This window comes from Emys orbicularis, chromosome 19, assembly GCF_028017835.1.
Source record: "Emys orbicularis isolate rEmyOrb1 chromosome 19, rEmyOrb1.hap1, whole genome shotgun sequence".
Taxonomy (NCBI): domain Eukaryota; kingdom Metazoa; phylum Chordata; order Testudines; family Emydidae; genus Emys; species Emys orbicularis.
In genome coordinates this window covers 9,296,784-9,324,776 of record NC_088701.1, presented here as the reverse complement: position 1 = coordinate 9,324,776, position 27,993 = coordinate 9,296,784, and the positions used below count along the sequence as shown (strand labels likewise).

The 27,993-nt window shown below is 55.7% G+C and overlaps 1 protein-coding gene across 1 annotated transcript; it reads right to left on the bottom strand.

Annotated features, from left to right (window-relative positions):
- EPHX3 (epoxide hydrolase 3) lies at positions 1 to 27,828 on the bottom strand. Its single transcript, XM_065419660.1, has 5 exons — positions 27,573 to 27,828; positions 6,889 to 7,017; positions 6,380 to 6,483; positions 2,937 to 3,085; positions 1 to 220 (listed from the first exon to the last, which is right to left on the bottom strand). Exons 1-5 carry the CDS (start codon positions 27,826 to 27,828, stop codon positions 1 to 3), a joined length of 858 nt encoding a protein of 285 aa, XP_065275732.1.
- Positions 27,829 to 27,993: the final 165 nt, after the last annotated feature.

Genomic DNA, 27,993 nt, shown 5'->3' with positions numbered 1-27,993 from the left:
TCAGTCACTCTCCCGCAGGAAGCTCCAGATCAGCTGATTGACCTTGTCGGGCTGGTCCTCGCTGACAAAGTGGCTGGCCTCTGGGATGCGCCGCACGCGGCAGCGCTTGCGCACATACTGCTCCAGGAGGGGGATCATCCCAGCCTCCAGGTACACGTCCTTCTCCCCCCAGATCACCAGCGTGGGCACCAGCACGTCCTTGCACTGCATGGAGCTCCTGCTGCAGGGAGGGGGAGAGAGAGGTGACCACTTGCCCAGGGCAGTGGGCACAGAGCCCCCTCACAGCACAGGGATGGTGAGCAAAGACAGGAGGGTAAGCGGAATACGGGGGAGGGCGTTCAGGTTACCTTAGTGCTGATGGGGGGTGGCACAGCCTCTGGGGCAGCTGCCTGACTGCACCTTCCTTCCCAGAACTCCATAGTTAGACCTGCTACCCCAGCGAGAGCCTGGGGGTTTGTCTTGCCACTCACAGGCCTGGCAGCACCTGACTAAGGCCTGGTCTACACTACACAGTTAGGTAGACGTAAGCTGCCTTACATCGACCTAGCTATATCAGTGTCCACCCTACTACTCCTGAGGGCATTCTGCACCAAAAAATTAATTCTGCAAGTTTTATTTGTCAATAAATAAATGCAGAGGCTCCAGCATGGCAGTGGGGAGCACAGGCCGATGGCTGTACGAAGATGGGAGATCACCCTACAGCCTCCCCACCCCCACCCCCAGGAACACAGACTCAGTGGTGAGGCTGCACCCAATCCTGACACAGCACAAGGCCTGGGCCTACTCCAGAAACACACTGGGGCCCTGGCCCTCTGCACCAGGCACACCAGGTCTGGGGTAGGCAGGCTCAACCAGGGAGGATCAAAGTGTGGAGGGGCTCAGTGTTGGGGTTTTGGATTCTGTGTGGGACAATCTGGATGCAGGCAGCTCAGTGTGGGGTCTAGGTATGAGGGAATCTGATGCACAGAGGCTCATTGGGGGGGTGCAATGGGACTCTGCAGGGGCTTCCAGGTGAAAGGGGTTGGGGCCCAGCACGGGGGTCTGGGTGCAGCTAGTTGGGGGTCAGTGGCCTGGGGGTCTGGATATGGGAGCTCAGGGTGGTGCAGGGGGTGGGACTCATCAGGATGGGGGTTTGAGTGTAGAGAGCTCAGTGGGGGGTGATTGGAGGCAGGGGGTCTGGGTGCAGGGGGCTGCAGATGCAGGGGTTGAGGTTCAGTGGTGTTGGGGTTCGGGCATGGAGGTTCTGGGTGTACGGGGTGAAGCTTGGCAGGGGTGTCTGGGTATGGGAGGTCCATATGCACAGGGGTTGAGTGGATGGGAGAGCAGCTCCCTGTACACTGCCCCCCGTCCCCACAGCTTAGGAACGATGGGGGCCGGAAGCAGGGGAGGATGCTGAGCTTCCTGCAGCTGAGGGAGGTTTCTGGGGGTGGGTCTGACACAGCCCCAGCACTCCTTGCAGGGGAAGAGGAAGTCCCGTCCCCTCCTGCCTCCAGCCCAGCCGGGACTAGCAGCTAATCCCAGCTCAGGGTAGGAGCCACTGGCCGGGGTGTTCCCAGCCCTATGGTGATTTACGTCACCACTGGCTACTCCGGATGCCTGAAATGATGTACCTGCGCAGCTAAGGAGTGGTGCGTGACTGCTCTTGGAGCTTCCCTTTGCTTCCCTGCCAGAAAATCATTTTTCTGCAGGGAAGCAAAGAAATCTGCAGGGAACATGAATTCTGCGCACACGCAGTGGCGCAGAATTTCCCCAGGAGTAACACTACAGCCTTGCTCCTGCTGATGTAAGTGCACTACTACTCTGACATAACTACTCCACCTCCACAAGAGGCTTAGGGCTTATGTCAGTGTAGATAGGGTGACACAGCGTCCGTGTCATCCAACATCAGCTATTGGATGTCATTTTTGTTAATTTCACGGCTCCCTCTTAGAGCCCAGCTCACAGTTCAGGCTGTCACCCTGGGGTGGGTGTAAGGCTCCAGCTAGAGCCCGGCTGCCCTCGGACTCCCAGTTCCTGGCTCCCCATCAGGAGCCTGGCAGCCGCCCAGGCTCTGGGTGCGGAGTTCCCTGTGGGGAGCCGTGGCGGGGAGGGGCATCAGGGCTCCCAGCAGTGGGTATCTGGGAGTTGAGAGCCCAAGGAAGGGTGGGGGGCAGCCACGCACAGAGCTGAGAGCCCTGGCTCTCAGCCTCCTGCACTGCCCCACTCAAGTCGGTGGAATCGTGCTGGTAAGGAGGGTAGTGTGGATACGAATCTGCAGTGGCTGTAAGTCAACCTAACATAGGTCAACCTAAGTTTGTAGTGTCAACATGCCCATAGTTACCCCTGGCAGCAGGGCCGGCTCCAGGCACCAGCTTGGCAAGCAGGTGCTTGGGGCGGCCACTCCGGAGAGGGGCAGCAGGTCCAGCTATTCGGCGGCAATTCGGCGGACGGTCCCTCACTCCCGCTCGGAGCGAAGGACCTTCCACCGAATTGCCGCCGCAGATGGCGATCGCGGCTTTTTTTTTTGGCTGCTTGGGGCGGCCAAAACCCTGGAGCCAGCCCTGCCTGGCAGCACCAGACTCTGCCAGGGGCGCCTACACCACAGATTTGGTTCTGGGAGCAGAGAGGGGCAGCAGCTCCCAGTGCAGACAGATCCCCCGGCCCTTGGCTCTGGGCAGTGTCAGGGAAGCACGGGGTGGAATGGGATCCTACAGTCCTGTGCAAGCCCCAGCACTTCCCTTCCCTGCCTCGGGGCTGCCACCCACTAGCCCCTCCACTCATTCCCTGCAGGGCTGCTCGGGCAGCCAGTGGGGCCGCAGCAGCCACTTCCCCCTCCTGCTCCTCCCAGCCCAGCACGTGTGCCCTCACCCGTCCCATCTCCCCAGCATCAGAGGGGCAACTCACTGGGTTCAGTGTGCTGCACTGGGGTGAGCTCCATGCAGGGGCAGGGGCCCTACCTGAGCATGTTCCTGTAGTAATCGAGGGGTGGCGTCAGCGCTCTGGGCTTGGAGAAGCTGAACATGTAGGCCTCCAGCTCCTGTGTCGTCAGGCGCCGCTCAGGGTTCTGGATTCCTCCCTTCCTGCCTCCCAAAGTGTCCTTCAACAGCTGCCTCAGGACAGACATTGCCAGGGTCAGGGACAGCTCAGATCTGGGGCTTGGTGAGCAGCTCCCATCATGCTCCATCCAGAGCCAGGTAGCCTAATCCCTCCGCAGGGATGGCTCGGATCTGGAGCCTGGCAAGCCAAAGGGGTGGGGGCCTGGCTCCTGGCCAACAGACTGTCCTGCCCCAAATCTTAGCTCCCTACAGAGCCCAGTGAGCCTGATCCCCACGGCAGGGATGGGGAGCCCCCATGAAATGCAGAAAGAGAGTTCCAGCTAGTGTCAAAAGCCTGGCGTATGGGGGCTCCCTCTCCCAGAGATGACCCTGCCCGGCTACTGGGACAGGTGGGGTGCTCCCCAAAATTGCCCCCCATTCTTCCTAGCCTGCAGGCTTAGCCTGGAGTCAACGGCCTCCACAGAGGAAACTGACCTATTCCGTCTCCTCTATCCCAGAATGGGCCCCTCGCATGCTCATGCTGCTTCTCCTAGAACAGTGCTGCTCAACCTTTTTCGTACCAGGAACAAGCTTGCTGTCTTCCAAACGTGTCAGGGAGATCTCAGGGACTGGTGCTGGTCCTAGCACTGGTCGTTGAGAAGCACTGCTCTAGAACCCCCACCTAGGGGGACCAGGTGAGGGAAAGAAAAAATTGGGACACATGGGGGGAGCAAAATAAAAAAGCGCTGCCGGCAGATATCGGGACAATTTGTAGGGACAATATCGGGATGTCTGGTCACCCTACCCCCACGTGGCTTTGATCAAGCAAGGGCTGTCTCCCCGGTGGTGGCCCAAACAGTGTGTGTAGAGAGGGCCGAGTCCTGACCCTCCCCATGACAGAGCATCCCGAATCCCAGGGGAGAATCCCAGAATAATGAGGGACCCTAAAATACATCTCCTCAGTGAGTCCTGGAGGATGTAGAGAGAGGTGGTCACACTGCTGAGCTCCTGCCTCCAGATCAGGCATGGACAGGACAGACACAGATGGGGAGGAGGGGACATGGGCATCACCAACCTGGATCAGCCACACACCCCATCTAGCCCAGGATCCCATCTCGGACAGGGCTAGTGCCAGCTGCTAGAGAGGAAGGGGTAAGAACTCACCCCCAGTCCCCACAAGGTCTCCTCCCAGGCTCTGAAGCAGGACTGTCGATCTCCTGGCCAACATGGTGTTTTGCCTTTGGTTTTGGTCATAACCTAACAACTCTGGCTCTCTTCCTTACCCAGAGAATCATCACTAAGTTTGAACCTCACTAAGTTCAGGCCTCAATGACTTCCCATAGCAGTGAGTTCCACCAGCTAATTATTTTCTTTCATGGGTTTGACTTTCCCACCTTTCTCCTGAAGTCTGGCTCTAGGCAGCCCAGAACAAAGCACCTTGCTCCAAAGGGCCAGGGTCCTTTAGTATAAAGCTCAGCTCCCTCCAAAGCAGAGGTCATTGGATTGCTATTTAGCTGCTCCTGCAGCAGTTCCAGTAATTACTGCCCCAAAGGCAGTCAGTAGCTTTTATCCCAGCCCCCCCTCCACCCCCACAACACAGTCTGTGGCCCCATCCTGGGAGGGTCATGCCCATTGTTCCCCCCTTCACTTCAGGTCTGTTGGGATATTATCAGCTGCCAAATTAATTGATACTCATTCCCGCCCCGCTCGCTGGGATCCCCCAATCCCATGCTCTCTAGCTGCATTACCGGTTCCTAGCTTCTCCCCCATTTAATGTAGGGCTGACTAGTTCTCCCTTCCCAACCCTGCTGTAGGAGCGACCTTTATCCAGCATGAATTCCATGGTGTCACTCCTGCCCCTCCTTCTAGCTACTCCCAGCCCCTTCCCATTAATCTCTATCCTCCGCACCTGCTAATTAACCAGCAGTTTATTACTGCAGCCATTAGGAACGGGATGATCCCTAATTAGCATGGGTGTTTCCCGTTTACAAAGCAGCCACTGTCCCTCTGACTTACAGGGCCATGGTTAATACACACACAAAAAATGGTAGATTAGATTTCCACCCACCACTGACATGCAGCCACTGCTGGGGTGGAACCTAGCCACTGGGACAGGAGGAGGAGAGGGAGCTCAACTGGTGCATCCAAAAGAAAGCAGCGGGGTGGGGAGATGGACAGAATTGAATTCCCTAGGTGGGTATAATCCCAGAATTCAGCCAGACCAGCACCCTTGCAAAAAGCACCCGAGATCTTTAACAAGTGCCAGTGGGGTTAGGGCCTCTGTTTTACCCCCCAAGCTGAAAGGCAAGGGAGTGCCGGACGCAGTGCCAGTCACCACTCAGTAGGCAGGTTTTCTCCCCCTGCACTGTGCTGGCCCCAAGGTGCTGGGCCCTCACCTCAGGAGTCAGTGCCGATCCCAATACCCCAGCAGGGCTGTATGGGGTGCTGAAGGAGCTGCACACCAGAGCTGTAAATGTCTGCAGTCATTAACGATCCCCTGGCAGCTTTCCCAAGTCAGGGTTAAACTCCCACTGGGGCCATTCCACCCTGCCCTTCAGCCCTAACATGCTGCATAGTGGGTGGTTACCAGGTGCCACATCCCTCCCCAGAGGTGGCTACACCCAGGGAGAGCGAAGGGGCAGTTCTATAAATGGGCACATTTGGAATCCTAATTAAGCTGAGCCACGGCTGCCAGGTCCCTTCCCACCCCCCTCCTCCCCGGATCCCCAGCTCCCCCAGCCAACTAGCCCCACTCCCTGCTCCCACCTCCCCCACCCCCAACTCCCCACTCCCACCTCACCCACCCCCCTCCTCCCCGGATCCCCAGCTCCCCCAGCCAACTAGCCCCACTCCCTGCTCCCACCTCCCCCACCCCCAACTCCCCACTCCCACCTCACCCACCCCCCTCCTCCCCGGATCCCCAGCTCCCCCAGCCAACTAGCCCCACTCCCTGCTCCCACCTCCCCCACCCCCAACTCCCACCTCACCCACCCCCCTCCTCCCCGGATCCCCAGCTCCCCCAGCCAACTAGCCCCACTCCCTGCTCCCACCTCCCCCACCCCCAACTCCCCACTCCCACCTCACCCACCCCCCTCCTCCCCGGATCCCCAGCTCCCCCAGCCAACTAGCCCCACTCCCTGCTCCCACCTCCCCCACCCCCCTCCTCCCCGGATCCCCAGCTCCCCCAGCCAACTAGCCCCACTCCCTGCTCCCACCTCACCCACCCCCCTCCTCCCCGGATCCCCAGCTCCCCCAGCCAACTAGCCCCACTCCCTGCTCCCACCTCACCCACCCCCCTCCTCCCCGGATCCCCAGCTCCCCCAGCCAACTAGCCCCACTCCCTGCTCCCACCTCCCCGCTCCCACCTGGAAGTCACCCAAAGACAAGAGCAGTTCAGGCAGCCTCTGCAGCTGGAACATGACTATGTAGCTGGAGCGCAGCAGCTGGCAGGGGTGGCCTCCTCCGTACTCTGCAGCGGGTGGGCAGAAAGGCAGACACCGACATGCTGAGGCTGGAGGGCCTCCTACCCCGGGGCCCCCTGGAACGCTCAGGGCTCCCACCAGAGACAGGAGCGAAAGTCACGCGGCATGTGCCAGTGATGTCATTTCAGAGCTCGCTTGGGCTGGCCTGGTGCTCGGAGAGCCTGCAGCCCCTGTGGGGGGGCGGGACGGGTTGGGAGCCCCAGCCACAATGTAGAGACCCCAAGAGCCTTCGTCTCCCCACCCCAAGGAGTGCTACTGTCACCTGCTCGAAACCTCCGTGCTGCTGGCAGGCACCACAGCCGCCTGTGCTGCAAGAACCAGCCTCCTCCACCCTGGACCTGCCACTGACCCTCGTGGGGGGAGCCCAGCACCCCTGCAGGTCAGAGCATCACCTTTAAGCACGGCCGGGTTGGTGGCATTCATGATAATGAGCTTCTCCACCATGTTGGGGTGATTCATGGCGAACTTCCACGCGATGGTGCCGCCCCAGTCATGCCCCACCAGGATGCATTTGGTAAAGCCTGGAAGCAGAGACAGCGAGGCAGACCGACTGTCAGGGCAGAGTGACGCTGGACAGAGCTGGACTTCCACAGTCAGGGTGCCCCACCACTGCCTCTCCCACCCCACCCGCCTCCCCCTCTACCTTACCCTGCCAAGGGTATGTCCACTTCTCCCACAGAGTTGCCCTACCCCCCGCACCTCCCTCCTGCCACAGAGTTGCCCCCCTCCATTGTCTCCCTGCTCCCCAACTGGGGCAATAGCCAGAGGCTCGGACAGCCTGGACAGACCAAGCAAACAAGCAGGTGGGATGGGACACTGAGCGTCTGTCTCTGCTGTAGACACACCTGCTCATTGATCCAATTCTCGCCCCAGAAATGGAACTCCCGACTCAGCAGAGCACAGCCACGCTGCCACACGGCAGCCAAGCTCTGCCCACTTGCTGCTTTGCCCACTTTGCTACCAGCCCCACTGGTACCAGCAGGCAAAGGGTTCACGGTTCCAACAGCCTGACAAACTCACTACACCAAGCACACCACTTAATGGCGTTTACCCAGCAATGACATCATGGGAGGTTTCCAATGGAAGGCGATGTCATCCCGCTCCTCAGAATCCTTGCAGGTGGGGGGGATGGCTGATATTGAAGGAGTTGTGTATATGCATTGAACACATGGTTAAATAAGTGAAGTTTAGTCTCTAAGCATCGTGTTACGCTTTTGTCTTGTGTCACCTTCCCATTTCCATCATCCTCGCTCGCTAGCTCTTAGCTCTCGCTCTTCGTTACGACCTGTACGCCTGTTCTCACCCGAACTGGAACTCAGCCCTGTGATGTTAGACACGATGCTGAACCATCCCAGCTGGTGTGCGCTGTCCCTTGGACAGCTGACCTGCCAAGTCTCCGTGTTCAGTGGACGGGGGCTAGGCACTACAGGGGAATGCTTCACAGGGGCTCTGGGACTGCGGTGCACCTATTGTTAATCTGCAAGGCAAAGGAAGGGCTGCCTGGGGGCTAACAGACTGGAGGTGGCAGGGAGCTGACACCCACTTAAGCACAAAGACTTCCTCTGGCTGGAGGCCGGGGGTTCCAAAGTGACTCATTCCTGGGCATCCCAAGAACCATCACAGGGGTAAGAGCTGCAGCCTGGACTCTGCAGGCCACTGCCCCTCAAGACTCTGCAGGAGGATCCAGCCCCACTGTCCCACCCATCCCTCCCCCCCCCACACACACCCCACAGCACCTTAAGCTGCAGGTAGCAGTGCTCCCCATAGGAGGCATCGGTAAGGCATGCTAGGCATGCTAGGAGGTCTCTGCCAGAGACGGAGAAGCTGGGTGAGTGGTGCTAGAGCCCTGCTGTGACATGGGATGGAGAAGAGCAGAGCTGGCACCTTCTGTGCCACTGGACAGCATGTCTCACACATCTGCACACCCGGCCTGGACTGGCATAGCTGAGCCCTGCCTCACTCCCAGCCTGGAGTAGGAGAAACATCTGCGGGGACCCACAAAGGGGCAGCAACCACCAGGCCACTCCTGGCAGTGCCTGGACCAGGACCCAGATTTAGGTTCCCAGGTTTGGAAAGTTCAGTGAGAGATTTAAACAGTGACAAAGATCTCGCTACCTCAGCCAGAAGGGACCTTTCTCACCTAGCTGCAGACCCCACCCAGGGACTCCTGCATGGACCCAGAACTGCCGGCTGAGGGATGGGGCTCTCACACACATCCCACCTCTGGGTGATGGCGAAACCAGCTCTTCCCCGGGGAAGTTGTCCCAATGCCAATCCTCCTCCCTGGCAAATATCTGTGCCTCATTGCCAATCTGACGCTATCTCAGTTCAGGTCCCAGCTGCTGGAATTCGTTCTGCCTTTGACGGCTAGGTTAGCGAGCCCGGCCAGCTGCCTGCTCGCCCATGGAACCCACCAGGCTAAACTGGAACTGAATGTCTAGTGCAAGAAGTGAGCGAGAGAGCGTGCGTCTGTCTGTCTCCAACTCTCCCAGCGCTTCTGTATCCCCCAATGAGCAGGAGCAAAGGGCACAAGCCCAGTTCCTTTCCCTGGGCTCCAAAGCGAAGCGCTCCGGCAGTGCACTGGCTCAGGAGGCAGTGGCTTGGGGGGGGTGACTCACTTGGACCCACTGCTGCACACTGGTCCATCCAGTGCCCAGGAGCCCCAGCCTCGAACCTGCACCCTGGCCTCTCAGATGGCGCAACAGGACAATAATGATCTGCCAACAAGGGAATTGTTTTTAAAAGCCAGGGGCCCACAGCTTTGACCCCCAGACATGTGTTCACCCTGGTGGCCACACAGCAGGAACCACACTCCCCCCTCTGCCGAAGGTGGACTACCTCAGCACAGGATGGGGAGGGGGCAGAAGGAGAGGGGGAGGTGTCTCTACCAACTGCCAACATTCACCCACCCACCCAATGTCTGACCCCTGCCCGCTTCACTAGCCACCTCCTCCCCAGTTGCATTTAGTGCCTCTGGTTGCCCCCACTCTTTTACTATTGGCTCCCCCACCCCAAAGGGCTCAGCCCCTCTGTCCAGCTTGTAACCAAGTCTTGGGGCTTTTCTCTCCCACATCCTTCCCACTCGATAAACCTCTGGGTCCCTCTCAGCTACCACAGCCTCCCTTCCCCTCGGCCACCCCCCCAATCTCACCTCAGCTCTGCTCCAGTTCAATCTAACCCCAGCTGTAGAGCAGCTTCTTCTGCGTCCAGCTTGCTTTTCAGACTCTGCACAAATACAACCCAGCTCCAGGCCCCTCACACCCTCTCTATTCCCTGCCCACACTCTTTAATCTCCTTCACCCACTCCTGACTTCATGGCACCTGCATTGAATGCCGCACCACTGCCCCACCCAGGCCACAGGGGTCCTGGCACGATGCTGCGTAGTGTACAGCACTAGCTCCTCTGGGCAGGGCTTGCCTCACTGTACAGCACCATCCATGCCTGCCTTGGCCCCCAGCTCCTCCTCCATTGGGGTGTGTGTGATCTCCCTCAAATCTGCCCCCTGTGCCCATCATATCCAGGTCCAGGAGGAAGAGAACACACATAGTGTCACATCCCAGGGCCATGTCTGTCCAGCCATGACCAGGGGTTGAACCAAGAGCTGAACCCATGAGCTCACCGACAGCCGGGAACAGGCCCGTTCAGCTGAAAGCCCACTCTGTGGCTGGCCCTACAGAGCATGATCCCCCCAGCTCAGATCAGGGCTCAGGCCTGAGGCAGAGGCTCTCCCACCAGTGGGACTCGGCTGGGGCAGCCACGATGTAGCCCCTGGAATCCAGTTGGGGGTCACAGGACCTAGAGGCAGAAGGGACCTCTTGGGGCATCAAGTCCAGGCCCTGCTACGGCAGGCAACCCCATCACCTGGTCCCTTCTCTGCAAGATGCCCTAGAGGGCAGGGCTGGGGGACAGCCTGTCCGATCCGGCCACGAGGCTCCTGGGGTCACAGTGCACTCTAGGTCCAGCTTGCTGCCTCCAGAGTCTGCCTGAGCCAAGGCCTGGATTAGGCGTAGCCCAGACAAGGCTGGGGTGACGCTAACAGGACGTGGGTGTAACTGGGGGAGATGGCACTCCAACCAGGGAGCACTTCTTCATGGGCTACACAGGCTTGTGGCTGGGGGCAGCCTCCCCGGGCACCTGGGTCCCAGCTGCAGCCTTGAACTCCAGGGGTCGGTGCTGTCTCCAGAAACTGGAAAGGGGCTGCCAGTGGCCCAGTTTCCACCATGACCAAGCCTCCCAAAGCAACTGCAGCTCCACCCTTCACACCCTTCCAAACCTGCCCCCCGTATTCCCAGTTCCTAGGGTCAGCTGTCCCAGTAATGCCCCCAGCTACAGCTCCAACCCTCAGTCTTCTCTGATCCTGCACCCGATAGCCCCAGCCCCTTCTGAATCTGCCCTCTATAACCCCAGTACTAGAACTACAGCTCCGACCCGCAGTCCTCTCTGATTCTGACCCCCATAACCCCAGCCCCAAAGCTACAGCTCTGACCCCCAGCCCCTTGTGAACCTGCCCCCCATAACCCCAGCTACAGCTCCGACCCCCAGCCCTCTCTGATCCTGCACCCCATAGCCTGAGCCCCCAGTTACAGCTCCGACCCCCAGCCCTCTCTGATCCTGCACCCCATAGCCTGAGCCCCCAGTTACAGCTCCGACCCCCAGCCCTCTCTGATCCTGCACCCCATAGCCTGAGCCCCCAGTTACAGCTCCGACCCCCAGCCCCTTGTGAACCTGCCCCCATAACCCCAGCTACAGCTCCAACCCCCAGCCCTCTCTGATCCTGCACCCCATAGCCTGAGCCCCCAGTTACAGCTCCAACCCCCAGCCCTCTCTGATCCTGCACCCCATAGCCTGAGCCCCCAGCTACAGCTCCGACCCCCAGCCCCTTGTGAAGCTGCTCCGCCCTCTAACCCGGCCCTACCTACCTACCTGAGCTCTCGGCCCAGCCAGCCCGCTCCCTGCCGGCTCAAGCGCAGGCTCCGCCCTCATCCCGCTCAATGATTGGCCAGCCGACTCTCACAGCCGCCGGGAGCGGCCGGTGGGCGCAGGAGTTCTGTGCGGCTGGGAGCCAATGAGAACGGGGGTGGGCGGGATCAGCGCACTCAGACCCGCCCCCTGGTTGGGGAGCGCGCACCGGGGGGGCGCGATGGCCCTTGGCCAAACACAGGCCGCGCATGCTGGGCCTGGGCCTCCCGGCCAAATGAGTCACGTGGTTGAAGGCCAGGCCTTGGGCCTGCTGGGTGGAGGTCAGCCCCCCTCTGCCCAGCTGCTGGGGGAGCTCCCCACGCAGGGCCCATCTCTCAGTCTATGCAGCACCCAGCACCACTGGGGCTGCCTGCTGCAGCCATAAGACCCCGAGCAATGACTGCTGGGCTCTTTCCCAGCCGGGGGTGGGGGGCTGGCAGCCAGGACGCCTGGTTCTGGCCCCAGCTCTGCTGCTAGCTGACTGCACACTTGGGCCAGCTCCCTGCCTTCTTGATGTCTCAACTGCGCTGTGGGACAGGACGAGGGGGACCAGGCCGCTGGTTTTTGAACGGACCCTGACAGCAGAGCGAAGGCAGGCTAGTCCCTACCTGTCCTGACTCCATGTGCTGCCCCCCCCGGGAGCTGCGGGGGCAGTGCCTGTGGGCGAGAGCAGTGCAGAGTTGCCTGTTGTGCCTCCGCCTAGGACCCAGACTTGCTGACCACGGCCAGGGCACAGCGCGGAGTCAGGACAGGTAGGAAGCCAGCCTTAATGCCCCCACTGTGCCGCTGTCTGAGAGCCACTGGAGGTAAGCCCACGCCCCAACCCCAAGCCCCCCCCCAACACAGAGCTCCCTCCTGTACTCCAAACCCCTCATCCCCCACCCCTGCCCCACTCTCCGACTCCTTGCCCCAGCCCAGAGCCCCAGCCCACACCCTGAACCCCTCTGCCCCAGTCTGGAGCCCCCTCCTGCACCCCAAACCCCTCATTCTGAGCCCCACCCCAGAGCCCCCACTCCCAGTTAGAGCCCTCCCCGCACCCCAGCCCAGTGAAAGTGAGTGAGGGTTGGGGAGAGGCAATGTAGCAAGCGGGGGTCAGGTGCTCGGGGAAGGGGGGCATGGCCTTGGGGAAGGGGTAGGGCTAGGGTGTTCGGTTTTGTGCAATTAGAAAGTTGGCAACCCTGGACAGGACTGACCCTCCCCTCCCTTCAGTCTATGGTTGTGAGGCAGACCGAGCCCTGGGGGAGACAAGGGCTGTGCGTTGGTCCGGCTAGGCAGGAAGCCGGGTTTGGGATCAGCTGTTGGGTACCCTCAGTGCCCCATAGTGCAGAGACAGGAAATCACCATGCCCTTAGCGTGCCAGGATGCCAGGCGCGGCCCAGTGACAGACTCTTTCGAGAGAGTTAGCCAGACCGAACTGCTGTGACAGGATGTCCTGGGGTTGTGAGAAGTGCCCCGGGCTAGCCAGGCAGACTGCTAGCTTGCAAGACTCGGGGAGAGGAGGTGGGGATCCCATTTCCTGGGTAACTGAGCTGTGGTGTTTCCAGCTCAAGGGCTAGGCAGGCAGATGGGTAACACCAGCCAGCATGGGCAAGGTCCTAGGGAGCCTGAGGGTTTGTGTTTCCAGCAGCATGGATTCACCTGCATTCATCACAGCGCAGACCTAGCTGTACTGCAAGGGAGAACGGGGGTGGGGGGCTGTCAGAACACAGGGGCTGCTGGACTGGATTGGAGTTGAGGTCCATTTAGCCCAGGATCCCCACGTTAGCAGAGCCCAGCACCAGCTGCTGCAGCGGCAGGTGTCTGAGCCCTGCAGTAACAGCTGGGGGATAATCTACCCCTATGAAGGTCTTGTGTCAAACTCAGCAGCAGGAGGTTTTCTTTTTTCTTTCCCAAACTGTCAGCAGAGCTGTTAACTCCGGATACTCCCGTTATCCATACAAATGTCCAGTCTGTCAGGGAATGGTGTGACATTCTCGGCCTCGACCCCATTGCACGGCCGGCAAATCACACGCTGAATGAAAACTGATCTTGTATCTGTTCCGAATGAGCTGCCTTCCTCTTGCGTTGACCATTCCCTTGTGTGTGTGTTGGGGGGAGCAGCCAGTGCTCAGTCCCTGGAACACGGTGGGAGCCCAGTACACTCCATGGGGCTGGGTTAATGCTTTTCTCCCCGCTTGGGCTCCAGGAGGCCTGGTATTGATTGTGATCACTGCAGGGCCCAGGTCACAGGCAGACAGAGGGGGGGAGTAAGCTAAGAGCAGTCCATGGGGGAGCAGGGCTTGTGTGTCTGGGGCTGGACAGTGGGGATCTAAGGCAGATCACACGGGCCCTGAGACAGTGAGGAGATCCCGGCTCAGCTGCTCTGGGTGGAACCTTCAGCTCCCATTTCAGGACTCCCTTGCACAGCCAATGATTCTATCTAGCCCCTGCCCACCTGGCTTGGCCAGAACATCTTTTTGGGTTAGGGAAAGGACCAGTGGCGACTTCCTAGCTCCCAGCACAAGGAGGGACTCGGATACTGGGCGCTCTGTCCCCAGGAAAAGGAGCATCCCAGCACTAGGGGCCATTTCATCCCAGCCACGGTGCCCAAATGAAATAGATCTCTGCTCATCCCTCCAGCACCTCTGCCACTTTGTAACCTCCCTAGAGCCATCTCACTCCTAGGGGCAGACGCATCGGTGCTGGAACTAGGGATGCTGCCAAGCCCCTGACTTGAAGTGGTTCCCATCATATACAGGGTTTACAGTTTGGTTCAATGGCTCTCAGCACCCCCTGTATACCAATTGTTCCAGCACCTCGGGGCAGAAGTTATTGTACTTGGTTTAAAAAAAAAAGTGGTTTTTTAAATTTTATTTTTATGAGATGAGAAAAACCAAAAGAGAAGATGGAAATATCTTTTATTGGACCACCTTCTGTTGGGGTTCCCAGACCTGAAGAAGAGCTCTGTGTGGCTTGAAAGCTTGTCTCTCTCACCAACAGAAGTTGGTCCAATACGTGATATTACCTCACCCACCTTGTCTCTCTAATATCCTGGGATCAACACATCTACAACAAAACTGCGTACAAAAAACAAGATACGTATTTATGCACTTGTTCAGTATAAGAAATATTCAAGCATTCAAATAATTCAAAGATTCAGAACTATAGATCTTAACATGAAAGTGCTGGTCATGAAAATAACATATGTAACAAACACTGGTCATAAAGCGAAACCTGACAATTTCTTGGATAATGGTGTCTGAGTTCTTCCACAAAGACATCCAGGGTCAGTTCTGAAGTAAAAGCATTTTCATATGACAGGACAAATAGGCTTCCCTTTCTTTCATGGGTCATGCTCATCCTTTGGTGTGATAACATTATTTTCAAACAAGAAAAGGAAACGTTAAAAGCTACAGTTGATGCTCCAAACAACAAGACTACTACAGACATTTTTAAAATGCCATGGGAAAGCCTCCTTTAATTCCTTGGCAACAGCTCAAACTTCTTCAAATGCTTTGCAATTTCTCGTATCTATCAGCGGTTTAAATAAAGGCATTTCAGCTTTCACCTTCTCAATATCTAATCCGAGCAAGCACACAGTGATTCCAATTTCAAGACGTCTGGAGAGCTGGTGGAATAGGTTGCTGACAAGCTTTTGTATAACATGGAGTTCTCCTCAGAAAATCACCAGTGGTTTCATCAATCAATTCCTGAGAAATCTGGGACCACTGATGCCCATTAACGCTTTGGAATCCTGGTAAGTGCTCAATGACTATGAAATCTTGACATTTTGGGAGCAGTACCGTGGCTTTTTGGGTGGCACTTCTTAATATTGATGCTTCATCACATGCATCTTTCAAAACGGTGCTTGGGTGAAATCTCAGAAAAAATCTTCAAATGTCTCTTTTGTTGAAGTTCTTCACAGGCAAGTTATCAATTCACCTACATTAGCAAGGCACATTGGGTCCTTTAGAAGGTAAACGTTCACAGGAGCAAAATCTTTTAAAATCATTCTCATAACCTCAGCTAAGAACAAGAATTTGGATGATTCTGTAACTGCCAACAGCCCTCTTGCTTCAATGGACATATCCACTCACAAATGTTGACAGAAAACTCTGAATCTCTTCCCAATTATTGAAAATTATTCCCAAGGTTTTCAAGTGACCAGTCCAGCTTGTTTCCATGAGTTTTTGCAGGTGCTGCCTATGTACAGAAGACTCACCTTGGGTCTGTGAAAATAATTTGTATAGAGTTACAATTTTAGAACATATTTGGCACTGCTGAGTTCTTTCTTCCCACACACGAGTAACCACCAGATGTAACTGGTGAGTCAAGCAGTGAGTGTCAGGTATTTGCTTGTTTAATTTCTCTTGCAAAAGCATTTGTGCCCTTCCTTTGCACCTGGACATAACTTTGGCACCATCAGAGCAAGAACAAAGTATTTTGAGGGTCAAGACTCAGTGGAGGTCTTTCAAAATTTATTGTGAGAGATCTTCAGCAGTGAGGCCATGCAATGGGGCTAGTCCAATAAGTCCTTGGCTTTGCCATCAACAGAGTAGCATACAATGGTGGGAAATTTTCTATATTCACAGCATCCCTTGTCATGTCACATGGCAGGCAGAAGAACTGGACACCACCATTTTCAACAATATCTTTCAAAACTATCCTCATATCAATTATTTCATTCTGAATCTCAACAGAAATGTACTTTGCATTTTTCAGAGCGGTTTTCAGCGCATCCTTGAATTTTGGTTCTTGTCCTGCAGTAAATCTATGCAGATGGAAGAAAATTCCCGATGAACTGTTTAGAGTAGGTCTACACTTAAAATGCTGCATCAGCACAGCTGCAGCGCTCAAGTGAAGCTGTTCCTACGCTGACAGCATAGTTAATCCACCTCCCCAGAGACAGTAGCTATGTTGACAGTAGCCGCTCTCCCGTTGACATCGCGCTGTCTACACGGCGGCTAGGTCAGTATAACTAAGTCACTCAGGTTAGTGTAAGTAAGTGACGTCGTTAAACCGATATAGGTCTGTAGTGTAGATCTGGCCTTAGTCTCTGAAGTTTATGATCTCGTGATATCCTCTCAGAAGCAACTCGTTTATCACAGCAAACTGGATAATTTTTGCTAAGGTTTTAAAATACTGTTTCTTACCATTCGTGAGGATGAGACAAAAGCAGCAATTGTAGCACCTGAAAAAAAGTTGATTAAAATAAGCATCACATTCATAATTCAGTAATGTTATTGAGCAAGTGAGTAAACTGAAATCATAAAATTTGTCAATGTTTTGTATGCTGGATCTGCCACATCAAATCTTGGAGTTTCCTCAAGTTTCTAGGGGCCGAAGAGCCTGTTTGGAAAAGGTTTTTTTCTCCTTCTCTTGGCACAGTCATTCATGGTTATTCAGGGTGGGAAAAAATCCCTCCTTTCTTAGTTTTCCAAGACTGGGGCTTTCTTTTCCAATTTCAAGCTGTTGCAGTGTTTTCCCATTAACTTTAATAGCCCACCATTGTCTTTTCCTGGGTCTTACAATGCTAGTTACTAGGAGCTAGTCTCTGGAGGGGAAGGCGGCCCCTCCCTGCCTGTAGTGAGGTGGAGCTGAATGTTGCAGCACAAATTATGAGTGTTACATATACATGTAAGCAGAGTCAGGATGAGCTCTACCCTGACATCTGGTGGTGAATTATGGCAAGTGTGGAAAAGAACTTCAGGGGCTGATCTTGTTTGAATAGGCACACACCCACCCGCCTAGCATGAGCCCACAGCAACCGAAAGTGGTTACTCTGGCTGATGTAGGATCCCCAGTTTCTCTGTTATTGGGGCAGGAAGAATAAATTGATGTTACCCTGATTATGTGAATCAACGCCAGTGGAACTGTTGTATGACAGAGAGATTCACCATTAACTAAATAGCACTTGCTAGACAAGGAGCATGGGTTCCAACTCCCAGTGAATGGAGAGAGGCTGGGGACAGGTGTTTGTACTTGATGGTATGGGCCCCTTTTGAGAGCCTGAAACACCAATTGCACTGTCTCCTCTCTCTTGCATTGCGTTATTGAATAGCAGAGCTAATTTTGATTCCATTAAGAGTCTAGTTACAGGCTGCTGAGCTGAATTCGCTTTGGGCCAATGGTGCACCAGCACTGGGGCTCCCTTACTACAAGCTGAAATCACTAAGAGCTGAGTGCTGTGTTAACTAGTAGGGGAGCCTGAAGATTTATTGCTAAGCGGCTGGCAGAGCAGAGCAGTTTGTGGGACGGTTGGTGTGGCCCACGGGATGGCGAGCGGAGCAGTTTGTGGGATGGCTGGAGCGGCTCACAGGACGGCTGGAGGAGCGGAGCAGCTGGTGGTGAAGGCTGCAGCAGAACCCCATGGAGAGGCGGGGCAGTCGGCCTCGGACCATGTAAGGTGCCCCTTAATACCCCACGTGCCCCTTTCTCCCCCCCCATTTCTCCCCAGGCTGGGGATGGGGTCAGGTAAGACTCTGCAGATAAACTTTTCAACTCTGGGGCTGCACTGACCAGGGACAGAGACTTTTGGGGTGTGGGACTTTGGGGGTGGGTCTTTTGCTGATGGTTTGTGTTATTAATCCTGTTTGTGGTGTTTTCCCAATTTAATGCTGATGTCGTTTACCTCATGTTATTAAACATTTTCTGCTACACTCAGACTCCGCGCTTGTGAGAGGGGAAGTTTTGCCTCTTAGAGGCGCCCGGGGGGTGGTATGTAATTGTCCCAGGTCACTGGGTGGGGGCTCGAGCCAGTTTTGCATTGTGTTATAGATTCATAGATTCTAGGACTGGAAGGGACCTCGAGAGGTCATCGAGTCCACTCCCCTGCCCTCATGGCAGGACCAATACTGGTGTTATTGAAACGGAACCCCTAGATACTGAATGGGCAGAAGGGTTCCATACACAAATGCAGTCTGTACACATCTCATAATGACCTTCGGGTCAGAACATTACAAGCCTTCATAAGAGACTTGACCTGACAGATTTACACACAACGCATGCAGCCAGTAGATTAAATTGCACATTCTTTGGGGTTTTAGATTCCCCTGTTCTCCCCTTGGGGTGTCTGGATCCTGATAGTCACAGAAATGTAGAAATAGCAACAGATTCGCTTTTCCTTGCTGCAGTCCAAGCAGCCATTGCATTCATATCGGATTAAGCCTTTGCCCAGAGAAAGGGCATTTTTCCAATTGCAAAATCCAGATGTGATAAAAACCACATCAGCTCCCCTTCCACCAGTATTGTGCATACATCGGCCAAGGAAAACAAAAGGCCTTATCAGCTTTAACAGAGATGGGGCTCACAACCCTGTTGCCTGTCAACGTAGAGCCAGCTCTACAATCCAAAGTTAAATTGACCCAGCTACGTTGCTCAGGGATATGAAAAATCCACACCCCTGTGTGCCGTAGTTAGGTAGACCTACCCCCCCGTGTAGACCAAGGGCGCCGGAGTCCTCCCAAAAGTGAGGGGGCCAGGGGTCCCCACCCCTGCCCCTCAGACCCCACTCCCAGCCAAGCTGGAAGCTGGAGCGGGGCTGGGGAACCCCCCCCACACACACACAGGGTGGGGTGGGGTGGCAAAAACAGCCTACTGCCCGCCCTCCAGACCCCCTGCCCAGGGCAGGTGGAGGGACCCAGGCTCACCACAGCTGCCCACCTGGCTCTTGCCGTGGCTGGGCTGCGGTTCTGAGGGTCCCACCCCCAGCCAGAGCTGGGTTGAGGAGAGCCGTGCGGGCAGCTGTGGGAAGCTGTTGCGGAGTCATGCACCCTCCACCTACCGGGGGGAGCGGGGACACGGCCGGGGGCTGCTCTCAAGCCTCTCTGCACTGCAGGCAGGTGGAGGGTTCGCTGCGGCTCCCCACAGCTGCCCAGGCTCCCCGGCTGGCTTGGCGGGAGGGTGGGGTCTCGGGGGGAAGAGGGGAAGGGGGCAGGGTCTGTCCGCCCTAGTGAAAAGTGGATGGGCCAGGCCCCCCCACTTTCAAAAAGTGGGAGGGCCCTGCCCCCGCCCCCCCCGGTTCCAGCACCACTGGTGTAAACAGAGGCCTGATCTACACTACAAGGTTAGGGGTGACGAAAGGACAGCTTACATCGACCTAACCTTGTGCGTAGCTGCGAAGCATCTTCACTCAAATTTGGCTCCCGCTGACGTAAGTGCCTCTCTACGCCGATTTTGTAACCCCACCTTCCCGAGCGGCAGACAGTCGTGGTCGCCCTAGCTAGGTCGATGCAGTGTTGGTGTAGATGTTGCGTTGCTTATGTCACTGTTACTGGCTTTCAGGAGCGGTCCCACAGTGCCCCACACTGACGATACCATCAACACAAGCGCCCCTGGTGAGGACACACCCCGCCGGCCCAAGGAGCCAAGCGTGCGCCCACACAAGCGATTTAATGACTGCAGTGCCTGTGTGCCGACATAACTTAGGGCAACATAATTTTGTAGCATAGACATGGCCAGAGCTAGGTCAATGGATGAATTCTTCTGCCGACCTAGCTACCACCTCTCGGGGAGGTGGATTAATGGCGCCAAAGGGAGACCCCCCCCCCCCCCGTCGCTGTGATGAGTGTCCACACGGACGAGCTACCATGGCGCAGCTGCGGTGCTGCCGCTGCTGTACCGTTTCGAAGGTAGACAAGCCCTAGGAGTTCCCCTGGACCCTGCAGTAGCGTTGCAGTCCCTGGACAGTCCTTCTAAGGTTGCTTCTGGGCTCTGGAGGAACCTTCCAGCTCTGGGCAGCCCATCCACACTCTCTTGTGCTCTAAAAGCAGCTTTCTCCTCTCCCTCAGTTCGAAAGGACTCTTTCCTCTCTGGACAGGTAGGCAGGGTCTGGCATGGAAACTCCAGCATCGACCCCTGCGTCCCCACTTTGTAGGGCTCCCTGCAGAGGCCCCTCGCTGCAGACACTTTCTTACCAGGGTTACCCATCTTTTATTGTAGCAGCAACACAATGCAGTTGCCAAACTTCACTTAGCTGAAACGCAGTCAATAATACGGCCCGCTGGCCCCTTAGGCCTACAAGCACTCACCTGAGGAAACTCCGATTAAGAAACAGAGATGAGGGGACTGGAACACATCTTCTTCCGGGCGTGGAGGGGTGGGGAGGGCAGGGCAAAGAAATTGAGGGCTATGGGCCTGAGACAGGCTCACCCACCATTTGCCCCATTGTAGTTTGCCCTGCACAGCATGGAGCCTTCTGCCCTCTGGGGGATCAGCCCTGGGGCAGCTGCTGGGATGGCTGCCATCAACAGCTGGAATGGGGGCAAACACGTTGCAGGCTGGGGTTGCATGGGACTCAGCACAGCCACCTCGCCATGGAGCCAGCCGCATTGGGACTTGGTCTCATGTTGATAAGGCAGCTGGGAATTCAGGTGCAGACCGGACATGGAGTTTGTGGCTCATCATGAGCCAGAGCCCAGTGCCACCCGCGGGCAATGCTGGAGCCCTGCACCAAGCCACACTCCAAGGCTGGAATTCACCAGCAGCTTCATTACCAAGTGGTGAAGCACAGTGGCCCATTCAAGCCTGGCCACAACCTAAGGGGCCATGGAGCAGCTCAGCTCCAAAGGCCAGAAACCCAAGGCCCAGCCAGCATGTGTGTCTGCCAGGCCCAGAGCTGTTGCTTGCCAGGGATCAGTGAGGGGGCGGGCGTGGGGTTGAACAGGATAACCTGCCCCTCCCTGCAGCCTCCCAGCACCAACCCAGGGAGGGACCTGCCTTTGCCTCTTCTCACCAGCCCGGTGTTTGCTCTTCAGCATGGCGATGGTGTTCTCTCCATACACACTTGTCCAGAGCCAACGGGCCCCTCCAGCTTGGCACAGTTGCGTAGCTCTGCAATGCAACCACCACCACACCCACCCTTCCCTTCTGACCCCTTGGCAGCTCAATTTCATCCCTTAGATTGAAACTCTCCTCTACCTTCCTTGGTATTCACATGCAGGGCAGCTCTGAAACTGAGTAATGCATTCCAAGCATTCTCCCATCCTGAATGGCACCAGCTCCAGGACTGCACCCTGAGAGCTGGCCAGACTGGTTCTAAAGTACCTGGCCCAACAAGAACCCAGCCGCCCACGAGCTCCTGAAGCGTCTGTGGGTGTCAGGGAAAAGGAAGACGAGGTTACACCTTGGACAGGGGCTGTGGTTCTTCGAGATGTCTCCCTGCCCCACAGGATGCTCTCACCGCTAGGGCGCCTCCTCCTGTCCGCACTGGGGATTAGCTTTTTCCAGGTCTGACACCCCCTTCTGCTGGTCACCACACACCTGCTGCCTCCTCTCTCTCTCACCCTCTTCTGCCAGGGTGCTCTGTCGTCGTGGCTTGGCCCTCCGGGCAGGTCGTGTGTGTTTCCCTTTCTGAGGTATCAAAGTCTCTTCCTCCAAGATGGCCATCACCCCTTCACCTGCCTGGACCAGGCCTCTTCCCCAGTGGCTGGTAGGGGAACCTGGGCCTGCTGTCTACTCTGGGTTCCAGCTTAGGGACGCTCTGATCAGCAGCCAAGGTCTGCACCCCCTTAAACCTTGCCACCTTTTCCTGCACCCTGCCACCTAATTTCCTTCTTTCCCTCTCGACTGTCCAGAGGGACTACAGACTCCTCACTGCAGCCCCATTCCACGGCCAGCTTCCTGGCTTTAGCTTACCCCGCCTGCTCCTTCCCATCTGGGGTGGAGCATTATTCAGGGATTACTTAGGCCAGCTAATTCCCCTCAGCTGAGGCCTATCCAGATAATTGGTCTCATTAACCCCTTCTAGGCTGATGTGCTATGAACACCCCATCACAGGCCCCCTATAGGTGCTCCACTTCAGGTTTGTATGCGCCTCTTGAGGCCTTGTCTGGAAATTTTCCATTAGAATCTGTTCAGTCCGCTCATACGCTCTATACAACCGCGCTCCGAGGGCTGTGTAGGCCAACTGCCATCAGCAACTTCTCTATCCAAACATCCAACAAAAACAGTCCAAAGCAGAGGGGAAGGAGGGCAGGCAGTGGAGCAGCCATACGGACACACGCCTCAAAGAGCCAGTTAGTGCACAAGGTGAGTAACCTTTTCTTTGAGTAGCGTCCCCATGGGTGCTCCACTTCAGGTGACTCCCGAGCAGTATCCTCACAGGGAGAAGGGGGCTTCGGAATCAAGTTTAAGACTGAAGACAGAACAGCAAAACCAAACACCACGAGAGATCTGAGGGTGTGGACCAAGGCATAGTGTTTAGAAGATGTGTACACTAAAGCCCATGTAGCAGTTCTCAGGCACTAGAATGTTTTTGAGTAACGCTGTGGAAACTGCCTGTGACCAGGTAGAGTGTGCTGTAATCATTTGGAGAGGAAAGGCACCAGCTCCATCATAGCAAGCAGTAAGATACTCAGAAATCCATCTCAACCATCTCTGTGAAGAGATCATGGACCCCTTTGATCCTTCTGCGATGGAGACAGAATCTAGGTGATTTCCAAAATTGCTTAGTCCTATCCAGCCAAAAGGTCAATGCCCATCACATAGCGGGAGAATTCCCTTCACATTAGCTGAGATTTATGTGGTTTAGGGAAAAATACTGGCTGAAGAATAGACTGGATGGAAATCTATCAGTGCTGTAGGTAAGAACTTTGGGTGAGGTCATAGATAGAAGGAGGAGGGGTGCCTTGGGTGTCTCCTACATTTTTATAGTGTCAGGCCCCTCTTAGACAACATTTCCACCTGTGATTCAGGAGTCAAAAAGTCTCCAGGGGAGGATGTCTCCTCCTGGTTTCCCCACCTGTTGGAACTTCCTTTGTGCTTGAGGACTCTGTTTACTGCTTAAATGCAAATGAAGCAGAGCACACATTCTTTTGTTTCAGACAGAGCTGTTTGGGCAGGGTGTGGTTTGGAACCTCTGTTCTGTCTAATAATTAACTTCCTTTATGATGGCCTGGAAGCATTCATAGAATATCAGAGTTGGAAGGGACCTCAGGAGGTCATCTAGTCCAACCCCCTGCTCAAAGCAGGACCAATCCCCAGACAGATTATTATCCCAGTTCCCTAAATGGCCCCCTCAAGGACTGAACTCACAACCCTGGGTTTAGCAGGCCAATGCTCAAACCACTGAGCTATCCCTCCCCCTGTGGATAGAGTGACCAGACAGCAAGTGTGAAAAATCGGAACAGGGCTGTGGGGTAATAGGAGCCTATATAAGAAAAAGACCCCAAAATTGGGACTGTCCCTATAAAATCGGGACATCTGGTCACTCTACCTGTGGAAGATGTTCAGTAAAGGTTGCAAACTTGTAATGTCGGACTTGGCTGTGACTGCCTTACATTTTCCCATCCGAAATCGGAAGGTCGTGGATGAGTAGGCCTTTTGGTCATAAAGGTCTGACTTCTGGTCCTTATATTAAGGGGTAGACCGGGAGTAATGCTGTTTATCCCACTGGTTTACAGCATCCACCACCAGGGAAGGAGATAGTAGTGGTGGGGAAGCGGGGGGACAAATTCTGAGTCCCTGGGGGGAACATATTTCTTATCTGCCCATTTGCAACGTGGCGGGATGGTGGCAGAATTTGCCACACAGTCTTTGCTGGATCCAGGAGCATTTCATTAATGGGTAGTGCAATCCAGGTGAGTGCTGCCCACTGCAGAATGCTGAGGAGCTTGTGTTTGAGTCTTAACCGCCTCACAACGTATCTCTGGGGGGTGTCTGCCACCCTCTCCACAAGGGCCTGGAATTGGCAGAAATCATGGTGGGGGAGGCAGGACCTTCTCTGGAGATAAAGAGAAAACGGGGGTTTGAGAGGTAGCCTCTCTTTTCCTCCCTAGCCTTCTGTTCTTCAAAGGCCTCCTCATGTTGGGGATTTGGTGGAGGAGAATGTTTGACCCTAATTTCCTGGTGCAGTGGAGCGAGAGGTCTGGCAAATTGCTGCCAATTCGCTGCCCAAGGAGCCCAGCATGGCCATATTGGGGGGGCATACAGGAGAGGGGGGGGGTACCCAGGACTGATGCCACCATTCCTGATGTGGGCGAGGATCTTTGTCAGAGCATGGGTTCCTGCAATGATGCACAGGGCAGCCTGCCAAAGAGGGCGCCATGCACTGGCCCGGTGCTCCACTTGCGCGCTGCGGCCAAGCAGCCACAGCCCTGGTTCCTCTCCACCCGGCCCAGCTCCCCCCTGCTCACTTGCTCCTCTTGGCCAGACAGGGGTAGAGAGAAGCCCTCAGCTGCTGTGGCTCTGCTTTGGCCCCACCCCACCTCCTCCCCCCAGAGGCTTGTACCACTTGGTGGAGCGAGTGGGAAGGAGGAGAGGGGGAGGCTAGGCGGCGGGCCCTGGGGTTTCTGGCTCCCCCGTGGTGCGGCCCCCCTGCCTCCTCCCTGGGCTCTTGGGCCCCTGCCAGCCCTGGGGCAGCGCTGGTGGGAGGGTGTTGAGCATACAGCTCCCCCCCGCCCGACCCAGCCCTACCTTTATTCAAAAGCAGAGGCCAGGAAGCGTGGGGGTCCCGGACTATGCTGGGCAGGAGGTGGCACCGGCCCCCAGTGGACGGACACCCAAACCAGTGGGCGCTCCTTGCTCCAGGTAAGCCCTCTCGGCCTGGGCCCTGCAGAGCAACTGGAGTCCCTTCACCCCATCCCCCCACCAGCGCCCCTGGGGGAGACCCAGTGCCCCCTGCCCCATCCCCCCATGAGCGCCCCTGGTCTAGGGAGGGATGTGGGTCTGGTCCAGTTCGCTCTGGGGAGGGATGTGGGTCTGGTCCAGTTCGGGGGGTTCAGACTGGGGAGGGATGCAGGTCAGGTCCTGTTTGGTCTGGGGAGGGATGTGGGTCTGGTCCAATTTGGAGGGTTGGCCTGGTCTTTTGGGGGCACAGCTGGTCCTGATCCTAGTCTCTTTGCCCCTCTGCCTGGGAGGTGGGCGGGGGGGGGGGAAGGACTAGCGAGACTAGTATGAATAATGACACTAAATAAAATGTATTAAAGTTTTTCATATTTTTTAATTTTTAAAACATTTTAAACAGTTTTTAAATTCGCCCCAATTTCATACAAAAATTTAATTCAAGGCCTGATAGTTCATATGAGAAATGTGAAGGATGAGAGTGTGATGGTTGGTTCCCTTTTAGTGGGAGCATGCTTTGGCTTTTGTTAGCTGTTTTTACCCACACGCTCTCACACACACAGTCCCCCCAGCACACACACCAGGGCTCCCTGCATCCAGGTCACGTTCCCCACCTGAGCTGTGCTGTGAGGCATCACGAGCTGCTGCTCTCCTGCCCTCTCCTTACGCAGCCCAGGCAGGGAAAGTGACCTGGATGCAGGGAGCCCTGATGTTGCTCCTCGCTCCCCCCTCACAGCTTCCTACGGGTCTGCGGGGCAGAGGAGCAGCAGTCCGGGGAGGAGCGAGCAGCAATGCCAGCTGCTTTGGGCATCCAGGTCAGTTTCCCCATGTGGGTGCAGGAGGGGGATGCAGGAGTCAGGAGTGAAGGAGGTGCAGGGATTAGGGGCGCAGTTGAGAGTTCGAGGTCTCTAACACCATAGACTTAGCAGGAGATTGGGGCCTTTTGGGAGCTGGCTTCTTGCGGTGGGAGACCAAACTCCTCCTCTTTGGACCCTCACTGAGTCCTCTGAAGTCTTCCCCCTCTTAGGGAAGACCTTAGCTGAGGTCGGAGGGGCACTGGATCAGTCTGGAGACAGATGTGCTGGTGTATGTCTACTGACCTGGCTTGGAAGACCCAATTGAAGCTTCTGAAGCTGGAACTCTCCCTGCGACCTGCTTCCAAACTCTAGATTTCAGAGCCAGGCACGAGTGACATGTCTGGGAGATATGGGACTCCCCCAAACACGGGATACACTTAGAGTGGCTGTTGCTGATCTGGATAGTCTCCCAACAAGAGGCATCATTTGAAACCTGGTGAACCAGGCCTGCCCACCCCGGCCAAACAAGTTCCCTAGAAAAAATGGAGGAGAAAGGGAGAGCAAAAAATTCAAACCTCTCATGATCATCTAATTCTGTACTGACAACTAACACTAACTAGAACCACTAAACTAACTGCATGAATACAGGAGGTTATCCAAAATGAGATTCTCTGGGCTGAAACTGGTAGGCCTTTCATCCTATCTGCTATTGCCACAAAGAGTTGCATGGATTTACGGAATGGCTTGGTCTTCTCAATGTAGAAGGCTGGGGCACATCTAATGTCCAATGAGTAAAGACACCGCTCCTCTGAATTCCTGTGCAGTTTCGGGAAGAAAACTGGCAGAAAATAGCCTGGTTATTGTGGAACTACGAGACCACCTTTAGAAGAAATGCTGGGTGGGAGCGTAGTTGAACCTTGTCCTTGAAGAACACCATGTTCGGTGGTTTTGACGTAAGGGTCCTGATTGCCGAGACTCCTCTGGCCAAGGTAATTGCCACCAGGGAGGCAACCTTCCAGGAGAGGTACAGCAGAGGACTTGATGCTAGCAGTTCAAAGGGAAGGCCTGAGAGTCTTGACAGGATCAGGTTTAGGTCCCATGGTGGAATTGGTTTGCAACTTTGAGGGTAAAGTATTTTTAACCCTTTAAGGAAGCAAATGGACATCTCATGTGAGAAGACCCACCTACCGCTCACCGGAGTGTGGAAGGCCAAGATCGTTGCTAAGTGTACCTTGATGAAAGCAAGGGCCAGGCCTTGTTGTTTCTGATGGAGCAGGTATTCCAGCACAGACTGGAGGGAAGACCGAGTCAGCCAAAGACCTTGTTGGGAAGACCATACTGAGAAATGCTTAGACTTGGCCAGGTAAATAGTTCTAGTAGACGGCTTCCTACTACCTAGCAAAACCTGGTGAACTTGCTCCGAACAGGCCTGTTCCTCCGGGTTCAACCATGGAGCTTCCACTTGATGGAGTAAGCAGCTGTGATCTGGTCAGAGCAGGTCCGGGAGGGGTGGGAGCAGCAGCCAGGGCGCCACTGACAAGTCGAGTAGTGTGTCAAGCCAGCGTTGGCGCAGCCACGCGAAGGCTATAAGAATAACCCTTGCCTTGTCCCACTTGACTTTCAGAAGGACCTGGTGCACCAGAGGAACTGGAGGAAATGCATAAAATAGGAACTCTGTCCGTGGAAGCAGGAAGACGTCTGAGAAGGTGCCCGGACTGTGTCTGCACAGCGAGCCAAATTGTTTACATTTCCTGTTTGGCCTGGTTGTGAACAGGTCTACCTGGGGAGACCCCCAACCTCTGGAAGACGTATCTGGTCACCTCTGGGTGAAGTGACAACTCGTGGTGAGAGGAGAAAGATCTAGTGAGGTGATCTGCCAGGGCGTTCCAGGCTCCCGGAAGATGGGAATCCTCGAGGTGGATGGCGTGCTTCACGCAGAAGTTCCACAGATGGATAGCCTCCTGGCACACGGTGGAGGAGCGCGCTCTTCCCTGCTTGCTGATGTAGAACATGGCTGCCATGTTGTCCGTTAGCATTCGTACTACTTTGCCCATGATCTGGAGAAGGAACGCTTGGCAAGCTAAGAGGACTGCTCTGAGCTCTCTGATGTTTATGTGTAGGGAGAGCTCTTCCTCAGACCACAGGCCCTGTCTCCTGAGGGGTTTGAGGTGAGCTCCCCAACCTGGATCAGATGTGTCCAA

What these genes read in the sequence shown, in the direction of transcription:
- EPHX3 (XM_065419660.1), bottom strand. Translation starts at nt 27,828, where the DNA reads ATGCTAACGGACAACATGGCAGCCATGTTCTACATCAGCAAGCAGGGA. An exon ending in GAGGTTGGGGGTCTCCCCAG is followed by an intron (nt 7,018 to 27,572) that starts GTAGACCTGTTC and finishes CTCTGCTTCCAG; the next exon opens with GCTTTACCAAATGCATCCTG. An exon ending in TGTCTTTGGGTGACTTCCAG is followed by an intron (nt 3,086 to 6,379) that starts GTGGGAGCGGGG and finishes GTCCTGAGGCAG; the next exon opens with CTGTTGAAGGACACTTTGGG.